The sequence below is a fragment of the Haemaphysalis longicornis genome, unplaced genomic scaffold (assembly GCF_048455015.1).
Source record: "Haemaphysalis longicornis isolate Haplotype H1 unplaced genomic scaffold, Haemaphysalis longicornis Haplotype H1 scaffold_6, whole genome shotgun sequence".
In the NCBI taxonomy this organism is placed as follows: Eukaryota; Metazoa; Arthropoda; class Arachnida; order Ixodida; family Ixodidae; genus Haemaphysalis; species Haemaphysalis longicornis.
Window position 1 is genome coordinate 14,834,497 of NW_027526407.1, and position 15,763 is coordinate 14,850,259.

At 46.4% G+C, this 15,763-nt stretch overlaps 1 protein-coding gene across 2 annotated transcripts in view; it reads left to right on the top strand.

The window, feature by feature from the left end:
* Positions 1-15,763, top strand: part of LOC144142267 (venom metalloproteinase BumaMPs1-like) — a 42,449-nt gene that overhangs the window by 19,418 nt on the left and 7,268 nt on the right. For both annotated transcript variants that reach the window (XM_077673634.1, XM_077673635.1), the window contains exons 6-10: positions 6,418-6,489; positions 6,563-6,690; positions 6,770-6,819; positions 8,347-8,455; positions 14,786-14,953. In XM_077673634.1, the coding sequence (XP_077529760.1) occupies positions 6,418-6,489; positions 6,563-6,690; positions 6,770-6,819; positions 8,347-8,455; positions 14,786-14,953 (527 nt within the window). The remainder of the gene's footprint in view (positions 1-6,417; positions 6,490-6,562; positions 6,691-6,769; positions 6,820-8,346; positions 8,456-14,785; positions 14,954-15,763) is intronic.

Genomic DNA, 15,763 nt, shown 5'->3' on the forward strand with positions numbered 1-15,763 from the left:
AAGGTTCAATAAAGTTACAGCTGAAAATAAACATCTTTAGGGCGGATTTTCCAGCATGTGGTTTCAGGAAGAAAATAATTGTTGAGTGTTTTGAAAATGCAAAATCTCACGTAGGTGTTCGTCACAAATGGCTGAAGAGCAATAACTATTAGTTGAGAGAATCGACTGATTGGACACGCTGACAACTTCTATTTGGACGTTTGTGTGCGAACAAAGGCATAAAAACTGCATTAGAAATCGGCCGTTTGTTCTACCTTTTAAAATATTATACAGTAGAATCTCGATAAAAGAAAATCGCTTAAACGGAATTGCTGCTTGAACGGAATAGTAGCGTGTAAGTTCGTTGGTTTTGTATTCAGATAACGTAGAAAAAACTCGTTAATTGGAACTAAAATTTCCACGTCATGGTGTAAACGGAAGGAGAAATGCAACTTCTTAGTTGTGAAACCCATTCGGCTTGAGAATGAGATTTTTACGGTTCAAGGTGTATAGTTCTTGTTTTTTTCTCCAAGATTTTTTAGCCTATAGTTGGCCTCGTAAGCCTCATCTCTTTAGTTGTCAGCCATATTAGCGCAACAAATGCAACATCGGAGTTCTTGTTTTAGTAGTTCTGTGTCAAATCAAGGCGCCGAGGTTACCGGGCTCAGCTTCTGCCACCTCGTTCGTACCATTGTGGTGCTATTCGATCTTGATTAACGTGTGGCCATCTTCTAAATTCTGTAGCTCGTGAGCACTTGCGAAGTTGAGGCCTCTAGCCTCCATGAAGATGCAGTTGCAAGGACTCAAAGATAATGGATACGTTTTGTAGTGCAAATCGACTCATTGTTGCCAAATAAACTTCGCGAATGCTGTGCCTAAACCTCTTGTAGTTTTCTTGCTTTCTGAAAAACTATCAGCTACATTCACCTTCGAGTGCTTAGACTTCCATGATATTGTAAGGGCCTTGGTTACTCCGTGAGGTAAGGCGTTTATTGTACGACTAAGCCATCTCGGAACACCGGGCCAGCAACTAACGAAGATGATGATCAGTCTCGTAGAAGACGAAGCGTTCCTCGATGTGTTTGGTGATGGGGATAATGGAGCAGTGGAATAAATGATTTTCTACGCTTCGGAGCTTCGCGCTCACTCTTATTCCCCCCCGCCCATGAAGGCGGCCTCCCGGCCGCAATCACACGGAAAGACGACGATGGAACGGCTTGAGCCGAGACACGTGCACAATCTCGGTGCCACGGCATCGGCGGTCGGCAGGTGGAGTTACGGGGGTTATGCGGAAGTTGACCGGTGAGGTTTTCTCTAGAACGGTGTACGGTCCAAGGAAATGGTGAAGGAATTTTTCGCAAAGTCCAGGAACCCGGAAAGGGGTCCAAAACAAAACTTCATCGCCAGGTCGGAAATCAACAGTCCGGTGAGATGCGTTGTAGCGCTCTGTCCTGTCCTGCTGACACTCAGTAGTGCGGTCACGGGCAAGCTGGTGGCAATACTTCACGCGAGAGATGAACTGTTCAATGCTTGGAGCAGAACGTGATACAGGGGCGGAAAAGAAACAGGTGTCTAGTGGCGAGGACGGTTGGCGGCCGTATACGAGGAAGAATGGGGAATAACCGGTGGTGCGTTCGGTAGCCGTATTGTAAGCGAATGTTACGAAAGGGAGTATGTGGTCCCAATTGCTGTGATCAGGTGCAATGTACATTGAAAGCATGTCAGAAAGTGTGCGATGAAATCTTTCAGTAAGTCCATTAGTTTGAGGGTGATATCGGGTGGTCAATTTGTGAACAGTTCGTGAAGCATGCAGGACTTCTGCAACGATGTTCGAGAGAAACGTTCTCCCCCGGTCACATAGCAGGACACGAGGGGCACCATGCCGCAAGACGATGCGGTGCAAAAAGAAGCTAGCGACCTCTTGGGCACATCCAGTACGCAAGGGAGCCGTTTCAGAATAGCGTGTCAGATGGTCCACAGCTGTGACGATCCAGCGGTAACCGGTAGGAGTTCTAGGTAGCGGCCCGTACAAATCAATCCCAACAACCTCAAAAGGCTCAGCGGGGCACGAGATAGGTTGTAGCTGTCCAGCCGGAGGTGATGTAGGGCGCTTGCAACGCTGGCAGGAGGTACAGGACGCGACGTACTTGGATACGCTTGTGGACATGCCAGGCCAAAAGAAACGGGCTCGGATGCGGTCATACGTTTTCTGATATCCGAGGTGGCCAGCGGTCGCACCGTCATAAAAGGCCTCCAAAACGTTCTGCTGCAGTGCCCGGGGTACAACGGGAACCCACTTTTCTCCGGTAGGATGATAATTTTGACGATGCAACACGCCATCAACAACCCGAAATTTTGTTTGCTGGCGTCGCAAGCGACTGTTTGGAGGCTGTGTTCTACCACTCGGTCTGTCAACTATGCTTTGACAATAGTGGTCTTCTTGTTGAAACGTTTTAAGCTCAACGCGTTCACCGACCGCAATGGAGCTGACAGGCGCAAGCGGCCACGCTTTCGCCGGCGGCGTTACGCAAGCAGTATGTGAAGGCGATAGCGGGCACCGCGACAGCGCGTCTGCATCGAGGTGTTTCTTGCCCGACTTGTATGTGACGAAGAAGTCGTATTCTTGTAAACGAAGAATCCACGTCCAAGGCGTCCAGTAAGGTTCTTTAAAGTCGATAACCAGCAGAGTGCGTGATGATCGGTTACAATGGTGAAATGGCGGCCGTATAAATATGGCCGAAATTTCTGGACAGCCCAAACGACGGCAAGGCATTCCTGTTCTGTGATGCTGCAGTTTTTTTCGGCGGGCGTGAGAGAGCGACCGGCATAAGCAACAGGCCGCTCTCTTGATTGGTCATTCCGTTTGAGGAGAACGGCGCCAATGCCGGTCCAACTGGCGTCGGTATGGAGAAGTGCGGGTCCTGTCTCATCGAAATGGCACAACACTGGGCGACAAGTAAGCGCACCGTTAAGAGCGTGAAAAGCTTTTTCACAGTCGTCGGACCAGGTGAAGGAAACGTCGGATTGCAGAAGCCTGTTGAGAGGTGAAGCAAGGGTGGCAAAACCGGGAATAAAACGGCGAAAGTAAGAGGCAAGGCCGAGGAAACTGCGGAGGGCTTTTTGTTGTAGCGGTCGTGGAAAATTGGACACAGCTGTTATTTTGTCAGGGTCTGGTTGGATGCCTTCTTTGCTGACAACATGACCGAGGACTTTGATTGTTTTGCTGGCAAAACGGCATTTCTTTGTGTTGAGCTGAAGTCCAGCATTTGCTAAACATGTAAGTACTTCGTTCAAGCGCTCAAAATGTTGAGGAAAATTCGATGAGAAGATCACATCATCATCCAAATAACATAAACATGTCCTCCATTTGAGTCCACGCAGGACTGTATCCATGAGACGCTCAAAAGTAGCTGGGGCATTACATAATCCAAAAGGCATAACATTGAATTCATAAAGTCCGTATGGGGTGGAAAACGCGGTTTTTTCTTTGTCAGATTCATGCATCGGGATTTGCCAATAGCCGGATCGGAGGTCAATGCTCGAAAAATATTCCGCACCTTGTAAACAGTCCAAAGCGTCATCTATTCGGTACATGGGGTGTACATCTTTTCGGGCAATTTTGTTTAGTGCACGATAATCAACGCAGAAACGCACTGATCCGTCTTTTTTACGAACCAAAACGACGGGCGACGACCACGGGCTAACAGAAGGGCGAATGATGTTGCGTTCAAGCATGTCCGAAACGTGGTCCTCGATGATCTTTCGTTCAGATGAAGATACGCGATACGGACGGTGGCGGATGATACGAGAGCCATCCGTGTCAATGCGGTGTGCTGTTGCGGTAGTCTGCCCCAGCTTCGACGAAGAGAAGTCAAAACAAGCTACGTGTTTTTCAAGCAAAGCAAGGAGGGACTCTGCCTCTTTAGGGCTGAGGTCAGGGCTAATGGTTGCGACAAGAGCGGCCGATGACGATGCAGGATCCGAAAGGCCCTGGTCTTCTGACGACGAGCAAATGGGCATAACAGACATGACGTGGCTGTCAGCAGCAGCAGTAGCAATAGCAGCACCTTTGGGCAGCAAGATCGGCTCTGAACTGACGTTCGTTGCAGCAAGTACCGCTGACCCATTCGAAAACCGAACGAGGCAGGTGGGAATGACGACTCCTTTAGGAAGGAAGGACCCTGCAGGAACGGCTAAAATGTCACCATCTTGAATCCTATCTGAGCACATTGTCATTAGTGTCTCTTGCCCAGGGAGCAAAACTTGATCAGCTTGTGCCACCAACCGAGGCGGCTCCTCATCATCAACGCTGGAGAAGTGGGTAGCCGTGAGTTCGACAGCCAGTAAATTGCAGGAAATGACAGCGGACGCAGAAGATAGAAAGTCCCACCCCAGAATCAATTGGTGTGCACACGGAGAAAGAACTGCACAGGGAACGTGATGACGGCTTCCATCTATGAATACTCGAACTGTACACTGCGCTGAGGGTTGCAGTACGACTCCGTTAGCATTGCACAGGGAAGGACCAGTGTACGGAGTTTTAACCTTACGGAGGCGCGAACACAAATCTGCATGAATAACCGAAACGCTTGCACAAGTATCCACAAGAGCATTAACAAAAATCCCTTCCACTAGCACAGATAAAAAGTTTGATGGTCGTTGAGGAGGACTTGAGCATTTTCCGAGCGACGCAGTTTCACCTCCGAAAACTGCAGGCGCTAGTTTTCCGAGCGGTTGTCGGGAACGTGGGAAGCCGGGTGAAGAGGAGACACGGACCGTCGATACGGTGAGGGTGATCGGCGGCGGGAGGAACGATTGGTCTGAGGCGGTTCAAACGAGGGAGAGGGTGGTGATGAGCGTCACGGGGTTGAATCATACACACGACGTTGTGAACCGTAAGGATAAACGAAATCTCGTTCAAACGGTGCGTACCCTCTTCGTTCATCTTGCATACGGCATCGTCAGAAGCGGGATATGTGACCCCGGATCCCGCAGTAACGGCAGACGGGTCGGTCGCTCGAGAAAGCCTGGCGAGGGGTTCGCACGTTGGTGTAGTACCCCCGTGGAATGGTCGCTGCGGAGATCGCTGTTACATGTGCGGGTGCGAACGGGGCATCTTGAGGCCGGGGCGGTCGCGATACCATCGCCGAGTAGGACGGGGTCGGAGTTGTAGTAATGGGGGGTGGCGTCGGCATCACACCCGTCATGGATGCCAGCTCCTCCTTCACGAGGTCGCGCAACTGGAACGCTTCCGAGCGAAAGGAATCGCGTGGAAGCGACGGCGGGTCATTGAACTGGAGCTCTTCGCGGATGATTTGACGTATGAGGGCGCGTAGGTCCACGTCCCCCTGTGGTTGCATAGCAAGACCATTTGCTTGCAGTCGGACGGCTTGCAGTTCGTCCAGGCGCTTTCAGGTTGTCCGGATATCGCTGATGGTCGAACGATTTTGAATTACAAGGGCGCTGAAGGCAAAAGGTGCTATGCCCTTCAGGACATGGCGAACCTTGTCGGCCTCCGGCATGCTTGCATCAACACGGCGACATAGAGCAAGAACGTCCTCTATGTAAGACGCATACGTCTCCTGAGGGCCTTGAAGGCGACTGGCCAGCTTCCTTTTCGCCATGTCTGACCGAGCGGTTGGCCTACCGAATATCTGGCGCAGCTTCTGACAAAAGGTGGCCCAGTCGGCGAGCCGGTGGTTGTCGTTAAGAAACCATGTTTGTGCCACCTTGTCCAAGGAAAACCCAACGTTCTGTAGCTTCGCCACGTCATCCCAACGGTTAAACGCACTGACTCGAGTAAACTGATCCAGCCAGTCTTCAACGTCTTCATGGTAGAGCCCGGCGAAATGAGGAGGATCGCGCTGGCAGCTGGTGATAGCAAATGCCAGAGGCCCAGCAGGGGAGGTGCCAGCGGGACTGCTTCCGGCCTCACGCTGCATCGCTGCTACAGGCAATCGCCTACCTGAACGGAGCTCCAGGGGTCTGCTTGGAAGGCGTTGAGGACGGGATCGAGCGCAACCTCCACCACTTGTAAGGGCCTTGGTTACTCGATGAGGTAAGGCGTTTATTGTACGACTAAGCCGTCTCGGAACACCGGACCAGCAACTAACGAAGATGATGATCAGTCTCGTAGAAGACGAAGCGTTCCTCGATGTGTTTGGTGATGGGGATAATGGAGCAGTGAAATAAATGATTTTCTACGCTTCGGAGCTTCGCGCTCACAATATAGTATTAAGAGTGTGTACGCACGAAAAGTTGCACTTTCACCGATCTATCTCAGGAAACGGCACTCTCTTAAACTGAAATAATTTTTTCGGTGCCTTGAAGTTCCGCTTATCGAGAATCTACTGTAGTACCATTTTCATCATTTTGCTTCAAGTTCCCCTTACGCCATTCGAACGCGTGTTTAAATAGTCCGTATTTTATAATTTTCAGGCAAATATTAGGTTTGCAGAAGCGAGAGATCCAGCAGTACAACTGATAATCACGGGAATGGAAAAAAGCCAGGTATGATATGATTATTAATCACAATATTTTTTTCTGCAAAGAACTACTAACTATTCCTAATTTGCATTTTTAGAATGAACCGTACCTAACTAACAAGGGTGGAATACTAAGCGGACAAGTAATGTTGATGGACTTAAGAGCGTACGCCGAAAAAAGGAAGAGGACCTATGGGGAACCCGACATCGTGTTTTTGGTGACAGGGTAAATAGTTACTTCTATGTTAAATCCATCATGATGATTGTAAAAGTGAACCATAATTGGAAACGTATTCGGCTTGCAGTCGAGACACATACACCATAAAAGACGGAAAAGTGGAGAGAAATTTGGCAGGTGAGCAATTTTGTCTACCGTTGCGTTTTTGAGCGAATTAGGTCCATTTATGGTGTAATGGTGAAACAAGTAGTTTTCCTTTCTGAAATATGCATTGAATAAACTTAATTACAATTCGCGTCTTGATCATGTTCATCGCCGGTGGTGTAGATAGAGGAGGAAAGTAGCAGGAGGGGGGGGGGGGTTAGTGTGTGGATTAAGTGTAGTCCTGTAAGCCGGTTTCGTGAATATACAGTCGAGGACCGTTCTCTGTAGACCCTTCGTGACGGGTCGACTCCCGCAGCGTTTTTGACTTGACTTGACGTGGCAATAGAGATAGGTTTCGGTTCGCAGATCCTGCCAGATAGGGCACTTCCATATCAAGCGGTTGAAGTAAGCGACATGTTTAGTTGTGGGAGTCACATAAGTTTGTCCAAGGCCGCAAGAAGTTCTTCGACCAGAAAGTTAGGGCTTGCTCGGGCTCGTTTTTTCTTGTTCACAAGAACATCTCGTTTAGCGAAAGTCAATTTGCCTCGAAGACCAACCTTTTACATTTGTTGGCATTGCTTTTCCGTATAGAGTCTGTATTTACCGTACTACGAATTGTTCGGGACAAGCCGAATGCGCAGACAGTAGTATGATGTAGTTCTTGAATATGGGGGTTGTATGCTAGAAACTAAACTAAAGCTCGCTCCCAAAGTTTTAGTTGGTTGTGGCCACATTATTTTGTGGGTGCGACCGTCGACAGTTTTTGTTAAGTTGACACAGGAATTTAACGCAGAAATTTGGGCTAGTTGGTGATACAACTTCAACATGGTAAAAAGCGCACTAGACGGGACAGAAGAAGAGAGAGTGACACGAGACTAACGTTCGTCACGTGTCAAGCTCTCTTCTTCTGTCCCCGTCTAGCGTGCTTTTTACCATGTCGAAGATGACGGAGGAAATAGCAGCCGATATTTTTGAAGCTTTCGGAAAAAAAGTTGCAACAATATTCTTCCACGGACAGACAGCAGATTGAGGCTTTTGCACGAAACATTAGTTAAAGTCTAAACCAAAAGATGTGGAAACGACGTGTAGCCGGGGGAGCAGAATATTCGGTTGCAGCAAATATATTTTGTTAGGTGCAACTCCGTGCCATAACGCATCAAACCTCCAGTTTAACTTCCCTTGCAGTGAATGATGAGTTTGCTATGTGAGATTGTAGGTCTGTAGTATTGAAAAAGCGTGTATATAAGTGTCAGAACGAGGCAGGCTTTCCCAAGAAGGCGCGTTCTACAAAACTTCTTGCAAATGTTTTCGCTGTGCTCGCCAGATTCCCATACCTGACATGGGTTAGCGCACTGCTGATCTAACTTTTTTTAGTTTGGAACCGCGAATTCTTTTTTGTTTTTCGTCTGACTGCTGTCAACGCTTCTTGTTATGTGTTTCAATGCGGTACGGTGTAATTGATTTTCAATAGTGGATTTTGTCATTGTTTATGTGATAGGCAATACTTTTTCCGGAAAACAAATTCACACTCGACATTTGTTATTTTCTTTCCAAACAAAGGTGTGGCATATTTGGCTGGTTTCTGTACCAACTTGTTTGCTGGTTACGCAGAAGACACGCCTGGGGTGTACAATGGAATCCACACTCTCACCCATGAAATCGGTCACTTGTAAGTGAAGGTCTCCTGAGTGTATGTAAAAAAACTGTTTTTTTATGTTCAAGTAAATAGTGCCTTATATATTTGTAAAACTTTTTTTTTGCTCAATCTTTTAAAAATCTGACTCCTGAAATATTTGCGGATAGTAAAGTCGGCAAATCTTAGGATTTCAATCTGCCTATAAGTTCCTAAATAAGCCTCATATGCAAGAAGAACATAATATAGCAGATATCGCATCTGATCACAAAACGTCCATACTGAAAAACACTGGTATGGAGAATTCAGAGGCCGTATATACTTGGTCATATCCTCCCCAGGGCCTAGCCAGGCTTCTTAACTACCGTGAATGCAGCTGTTAAGAATGTTGCTTGCGTGTTTTCTACGTTTCGTGCCGTTAAGGCTTATGTAGACTTCTGTGTCATTTCAAAGATTATTTGTTTATATGCTCACTGACAAAAACGTGTTGAATTGTTGATTATCCTTACTTTTATTCAAGCAATAGGTGTTTGTGGTTAACGCTGATGGCTTAGTATTTGGCACGGAGGGCCAAGTTTGTTTCTACCACAGGTGATTAGATTTTTTTGTGGCTTCGACTACTATGCACTGCCGAAGACGTTTCTAATCCTCGGTCGAACATAGGTGCGTTGGAGGCTGCCAGTGGTGCGGGTGCCGACCGAGGTACCAACCAATAGAGATTGCGGAATGAAGACCGGAGGTTAAGGTCTTGGGCTCTTAACACAGAGCATATTCAGTATTATGAGCTGAGTCTGCTAGAGCGGATGTCCATACGAAATAAGGCAAACATCTGTTATGCGGGAAGTACAGACCAGCGCATTCGTATTTAGGAGGGGGGGTGAGAGTTTCCTCTCAACGGCGACAAACTCTTACTGCGTTGTCAGGTTGGCCTTTGTTCTAGCTGCAGCGCATATCTTCACACGACAACCTAAAGGGACAGACAACCTATTTTTGTGGAGTGCACGCCGTCTAGCTCGTATGGAAGCCAGGGGTTTGCATACTGATTTTGTAACAGCAAATTATCCTAAAAAACCAGCGAAAATAAGTTTAATTTGGCACTAAATATCTGAAGTCTGAAAAATGGCGGCGTTTAGTATCGAAACGTGACACTAGCTTACGTGTACTATCAAATGCGGCGATTTCAACGCGTATTTCAAAAACCGTTGTCGCTTCCCGGGAGAAATTTTTAATCACCTCTTTTCATCTCACGTTTATTAAAGGTACTCTGCCGCATTGCCGCATGATTACCAGAATTCCTTTTGGGGGAACAGGTATGTCTGCTAGATCTAAAAATTCCGATTTCTAAAGTATCTCGGGCGCTATCACCAAAACCGTTTTGGACTAAAGTGTTTCGGTGATATCTTTATTTGGGTTAAAGAAAATATGCTCGACAAAAACAGGTTGTCGGTCCCTTTAACGGTGGCTCTGGAAATTCGAGTGTCAAAACTTTCGCGGAATTTACGACACCAGGCCACCAAAGGAACGACCGAAGCGTGAACGTATCCAATGGGGAGAAAACACAGTGTGGCCAACTGTGTAAGGGAACAAGCGAGGACGTTTTCGCACGCTCCGCCAAGCGCTTATGGCGAGACGACCAGAGAACCGGAGGCAGCCGGCACATACGCCATGGCTAAAACAGCGTATCCTCTGCTACAGCGTTCCGTCAGGTTGCCAGAGCTAAGAAACGTCGCTCTTTAACACTGAAATGAACGAAAAAATCAGAGGCGCATCGGCTGACTTCGCTGCAAATGTCGCTGAAAGACAATGGTCTTCTGCCAATGCTGCCACGCAAATGCATCTTTTCTCTTTCCCAACCACGTCTCACGCGTTCTCCCATACCTCTCCTGTCGCGGTAAACAAAGCAGAGGTTCGCTCAAGTGAATTCAATTTTACCGTGTTTTGCTGGTCGCACCATGTACTGGAACCTTTGTTTCTGTTGAGCATGAAACACTGCCTTGAGGGCTCACCGCGAGCGCTTTTATGTAATTTGTGGCAAAACGTTTTTAAGGCGCATTTTTTATTTGCAATTGCGAAAATAGGTAAGCCGTGTATTTTTATTAAAAGAGCAATGCAAATATTACTTGCGTAGTTATGTCTTGCCTCAAATATGCCTAATATTTCTTTATGTTCAAACATGTTGCCAAGAGCATTGCCTTAAGATTTAGTAGTTCCGATATGTTTTGCCTACATAAACGTCTCGTTGAGGAATTCTTTTGAGTTTTTCCCGGGCGGCTGAATCGAGGGACTGACAGAGAGACCGAATAAATGTTTCGTGTTTAAGTAGCCCAGGAAATACTGTAGCCTTTAAAAAAAATTCCGCCGTTTCAGAATTTGAAGATGGCCGTCCAGCAACGCTGAGTCGGTTCTGAAAATGTTAAGGCGGCACTTTCCCGGCCAGTATGTTCCGGACTTTCCTATCGGCTATGACCGTTATCAAAGCAGTGTGTCACACACGTTGCAGCTCGAGCCAAAATGATGACTGAGAAAGTTTCTTCGGAACCTGGCGCACGCGCCCTTGAACTCTTCCAAGGGGCTACTTTTACGCCGAAAGGTTATTCCCGGCATTCTCTCGCGCACGGTATGCGTCGTCAGTTGTCGCTCGTCGCTAGTGTGCACGCGGGCACGCTCGGGGGACGCCGGGGATAGCTGTTAGCACGCCGTAGAGAATCAGACTCGTGTCGATTTTAGCGGGCGCTGTTTGCGTCGCATTTTCAAAGTCAATAGGCACCACTGTGCGGCCCAATGTGAGAAAGACAGTTTACGAAAGCTAAGCTTACACCAATCTTTTAAAAGTCGGCTTCACTTAGACAGAACTGAATCACTGGTAAGGCATTTTTTCATGGACAATATCGGCAATCATATCAAAATTTGCAGGACCTATGACGTCATCCATGTAATAGTAGTTGTAAGCCGACCCAGCTTACAGCAGTAGCCATAAAGTCGGCTTCACTCTAAACGCAATGGCTCAGTTGGGCCGACATTTTTTGATGGGAGTATAAGCATCGTATATCAAAATATGAAGAATCTAGTAGCACATCGGTGTAAGGTATCTCTTTGTGAGCTTGTTTTTTGGAGTGCGTTTTTTCGCGCGGACGCCATAAAATCCCGCAAACTTGCCCATAGACCGTTTCGCGGCTAAACAGTATCGGTTTTATTTGTGAAATAATCGATATCTTTGTGGCGTTTCGATTTTTTAAATATACTGCCAAATTACATAGCCACCTTTTATCTATAACGGGGGGACCACCATATTCTAAGCTTTGAAATTTTTGTACATCAGACTGGGTGAGAAACGACTCAGAATACCGATTGAAATTGCATTCGGGCATAGCGCTAGAATTCCTTGGCCACGCGTTTGTATATCTTGTCTTCACCATTGGACAATGGTATAAAGCCGACATTGAATACGGCCAGAAATAAACATGACGACGGGTTTGTTTCGGCTCGTATAGTAGAACAACAGGCGTCAATTTCGACTGAAGTTAAGGCGTAAGCAGTCAGGAAGGCTAACAGCTGGGCAGCGTTTGAGTAGAATCCTCAGGGTTGAAGCAGGTTTCGCACGGTCAAAGATGCATATCATGCTCACACGTCTTACTTCGTATGCTGCGTGCTTCAAAATGAGTCATCGTGGTTATTTGTTATTGCACTCGCATTTTCATTGTCCGCAAAGAAGTACAAGAATATATTTTCACAACGGTATCAGTAGCCCTAGTTGGCATTTCATAATTCGCATAGTGAAGCCCAAAAATGGACTCACACGGTGAGAAAGCGCCCTTCGGAATTATCTTTTCACCATCCCGTTCCATTTTTTTAGCTAAAATGAATAGAACCTCTTCTTCGGTAGCCCTAACAATTCTATGCAGACAACTTTCTACGTCGTGGTTGGGCACAGGCTGGTCTGAAAGAGCGCGCGTAAAGTAAAATACTTTGGCCCCTCGTTGCCACCAAGAAAGGCGAACCTATTGAGAAGTATGTAAGTTTATATAAAAATGCTGTGAAAAAGCACGATGCTTTTCGTGCATGAAACCATAGCAGTTGTCTAGCGAGAAAAGAAACTGCTTGTTTATTTGATCCCTTAAATGTGAAATATTTCCCAGCTCTCGCCAGCTGAGCGGCACGGCTGTTACGCCGCGCGGCTGCTGGCGCCTCGTGGCGCCCGGCCACATGTGTGAGCTGTCAGCGATTCTCGCCACCTGTCGACGTCACCACTTCGCGAAGCACGACGCCCACGCGCTTGCTCACTCTCTTTAACAGGTGGCCGTACTGTAATAATGCGCAAAAGGCCAACGGGCATGCATATCCGCGATGCATCGCGGATATGCATGCTCGAAAGGAGCTCGGAATTGGGTGATCGGGGCAGGTATGTGTTAACAGTGATTAGCAGTACGAAAATGACCTTCTTGGCAGGATGTTTCGGGAGCATCAGTAGGAGGAATTCGTACGGCGGTTGATACATGTCATTTTTATGCATTCTTGGTAATACACGAAAGCAATAGAAATGACTCCACGTCGGGCGAATGGTTGCTCGGTAGTTTTGCAGCCTTAAGATTACCAATTTGCTGCTTTGAAAGGAAAGTCTTACTTGCGACTCTTCCCGACTTTCCAGGCGTTGCTGGTGCGGGTTTCCTTGGTAGCGCCGGTGGAATTCTCACAACCCCCCCAGATGGCGCTTGGTACAGCGCATCCAGGCCTTTGCCATTGCGGCATCGTTTTAGAGTGCACGAATCTCGCATTCGGTTCAGTTCCTGCAAGCGAACAGAAACATACGGAGTTTATTATCGTTGACGGTGTGAGCGTCACGTTTGTTGCGTTAGTCAAGTGTGGTGAAGTGAACATCGCTTTGTCCAACCTTTGCGTCAGTGCGGCAGACAAATCAACGAATTAAAGACTTCGTCGTCCTGCAGTTCGTGCAGTATGCACCGGGGTGGTGATTCCTCGTACGATAGAATCTAAGACAAAACAAAACTTTTAGGTTTCACCACATCTAACATTTCAAAACCTGAAAAAGGGTGCTTACCGTCTTCATAGCACGTATTCACGCCGTGCTTCTTCTTAGCTGTCACCCTTCCCAATCACGCTGGCCCACGTCAAGAAATGCGGGTACGATTGTTCACGTTTTTGCCGGTGGTATTGAGACAGTGAATGCGTCGCACCACGTCTCGAATTTCTGGAAGAACTGTTACGCGGTTTCCCACTTAGGTGCTGTATCAACAAATTCTAACTTCATTCTTGATCTCTCAAAAAAGCCATTTTTGCTCTTTTTGGTGTTTTTTGTTAAATTATGCCCGTCTTGGTTTGGAATATTGATACTGATACATACGCGCTTATTCCATCATCAGGAGTGCTGAGGTGTGCTCTTGATTTTCGACACAAGTTTGATTATGCGTTGAGCATTTCAGCAGATGCAACAATATTTTGTCCTGACTGGTTGAGGGTAATTTGTGTTTGAACAAGCGAGGACTATAATATCTTGGCAGCCAGGCGGGGCCATTGCATCAGAAATTGTCGAAGCCCATATGTCTATTACCGCAGCATAAAACCGTGATTTTAAGAGAATGGTTAAACCTATCCCTGTCTAGCCAGACCTTGTGAGTCGAAGCGCATGCCACACATCGAGTTGGCATTGCTCATACTAGGTTTATTTGACTCCCCGTTACCTCGTTTTGATCAGCAGGAATGCTCCTGTGCGTTTCCACTAACCGCCTGTTTTATCAACAGTCGACCGCTTATTTTCAACTTATACGTATAGTAATCAATACCCATAGTTATTAGTCAAGACCCGTACATCATACTCGTCATTCCAAAGCTAGTCCTCTCTAGAAGTGTACAGTGTTCCATCATTTTCCATTAATTGAGAAGGATTGCATTTTTATAGGTCAGCATCCACGCCAGCTGAATGGAAGTGCGATTACGCCTCCAATAAGAGAGAGTGGAAGGTCAGCACCATTGTCTGTGCTGAGGAAGGTGATTGTAATCGACACTAGAAACAGTGTTGTTTGATTCGTCCGTCGCAACAACAGTGCGTCTGTGTTTTAAGGCATACAAACTACATGTACTTGTCTTCGCGTTTTATGTAGTTACACTTTTTTGAAGCAAGAATTACACATCAGCTTTTATTTCCAGATCGAAGTGGTATAAAAGCTTTAATTAAAACAAAGCCACTAAAATTTGAAAGTTAAAGATCACGTGAAATATTTGAACCGTTTTGTCTCAGAATAGCGATTGTTTATCGTAAATTTTTTTCTCTCTGTCATTGCATCAGTGTTCCTGCGGTAGTTGACTGAGTTCAACATGTTAATGTCACGGCGATGAACACTTCTTTTTTAGGTTAGGTGCATCGCACGACGGAGCTGGTGATGAAACCACCGATCCAAACCGACCAAACTCACTTTCTTGTTCTTGGGAGCTGGGGCATCTGATGAGCTACATCGACAAGAACTACTTACATCATTACTTTTCCGGCTGCAGCCTCGCTCAAATACGCTACACTGTAAGGTGAATTACTGTTTTTAGCAAACATGTTGCACCATTTGCCGGAAACGTCCAGAAATGTATTCTGCATGGCTATGCTAAAGTACTTTTGCCATTTTTAGGGTATTGAGGGTCCCTGTGCCAAAGTACAAAAGGGCTAAAATGGCACACAGTAAGACTCAACAGACACGGTCGCTCTGTCCGTCACTTTTATCGTCAAGTGTTTCAACAGAACTTGTGTCTCCCGTTTCTTACTGTCTCCCGTCTTAGCGCTTTTCCACCTTGACATGTACCAACTCACCAAGCCGAAAACTCTCCTTCTTTTCCAGCATACATTAGCTCAAAAGCATAGAAGGTAAACATTTCGGTTGATGGCGTAGTGTATAACAAAAACAGCTTCCTGTGAAAAACCTTATCACGCTGAAGTAGCAAACTGGCGCACTCGCAGTGGTAGACATGTTGGTACACTTACATTGTGGGTTTTTCTGAAGTAATTTACTGCTAAATTACTGTAGGTGGCGCGATGTTTGTGCACTTTTGCATTAGGTATCATAAGTTGCATGGTGCAATAGATACTGATTATCTTCATAAAGCGTGAACATATTTGCAGGCAGTTTACGGTACTACAAACTAATCGCACAATAATAGAAAATACAGCACGTTTCAGCAGAAAAATAAAATGGCAAAATTTAACTTTATTAGAACTTGACACTGTGGGGTCACAAAATGAAAAAAAAAAAAAACTGACGAATAACTAGACCAGTATATAAATGTATGGTGTGGACGCGGGAAAGTGCGGTAACAACTGAGTAGGAAGTAGGATTTTTAAGAGGA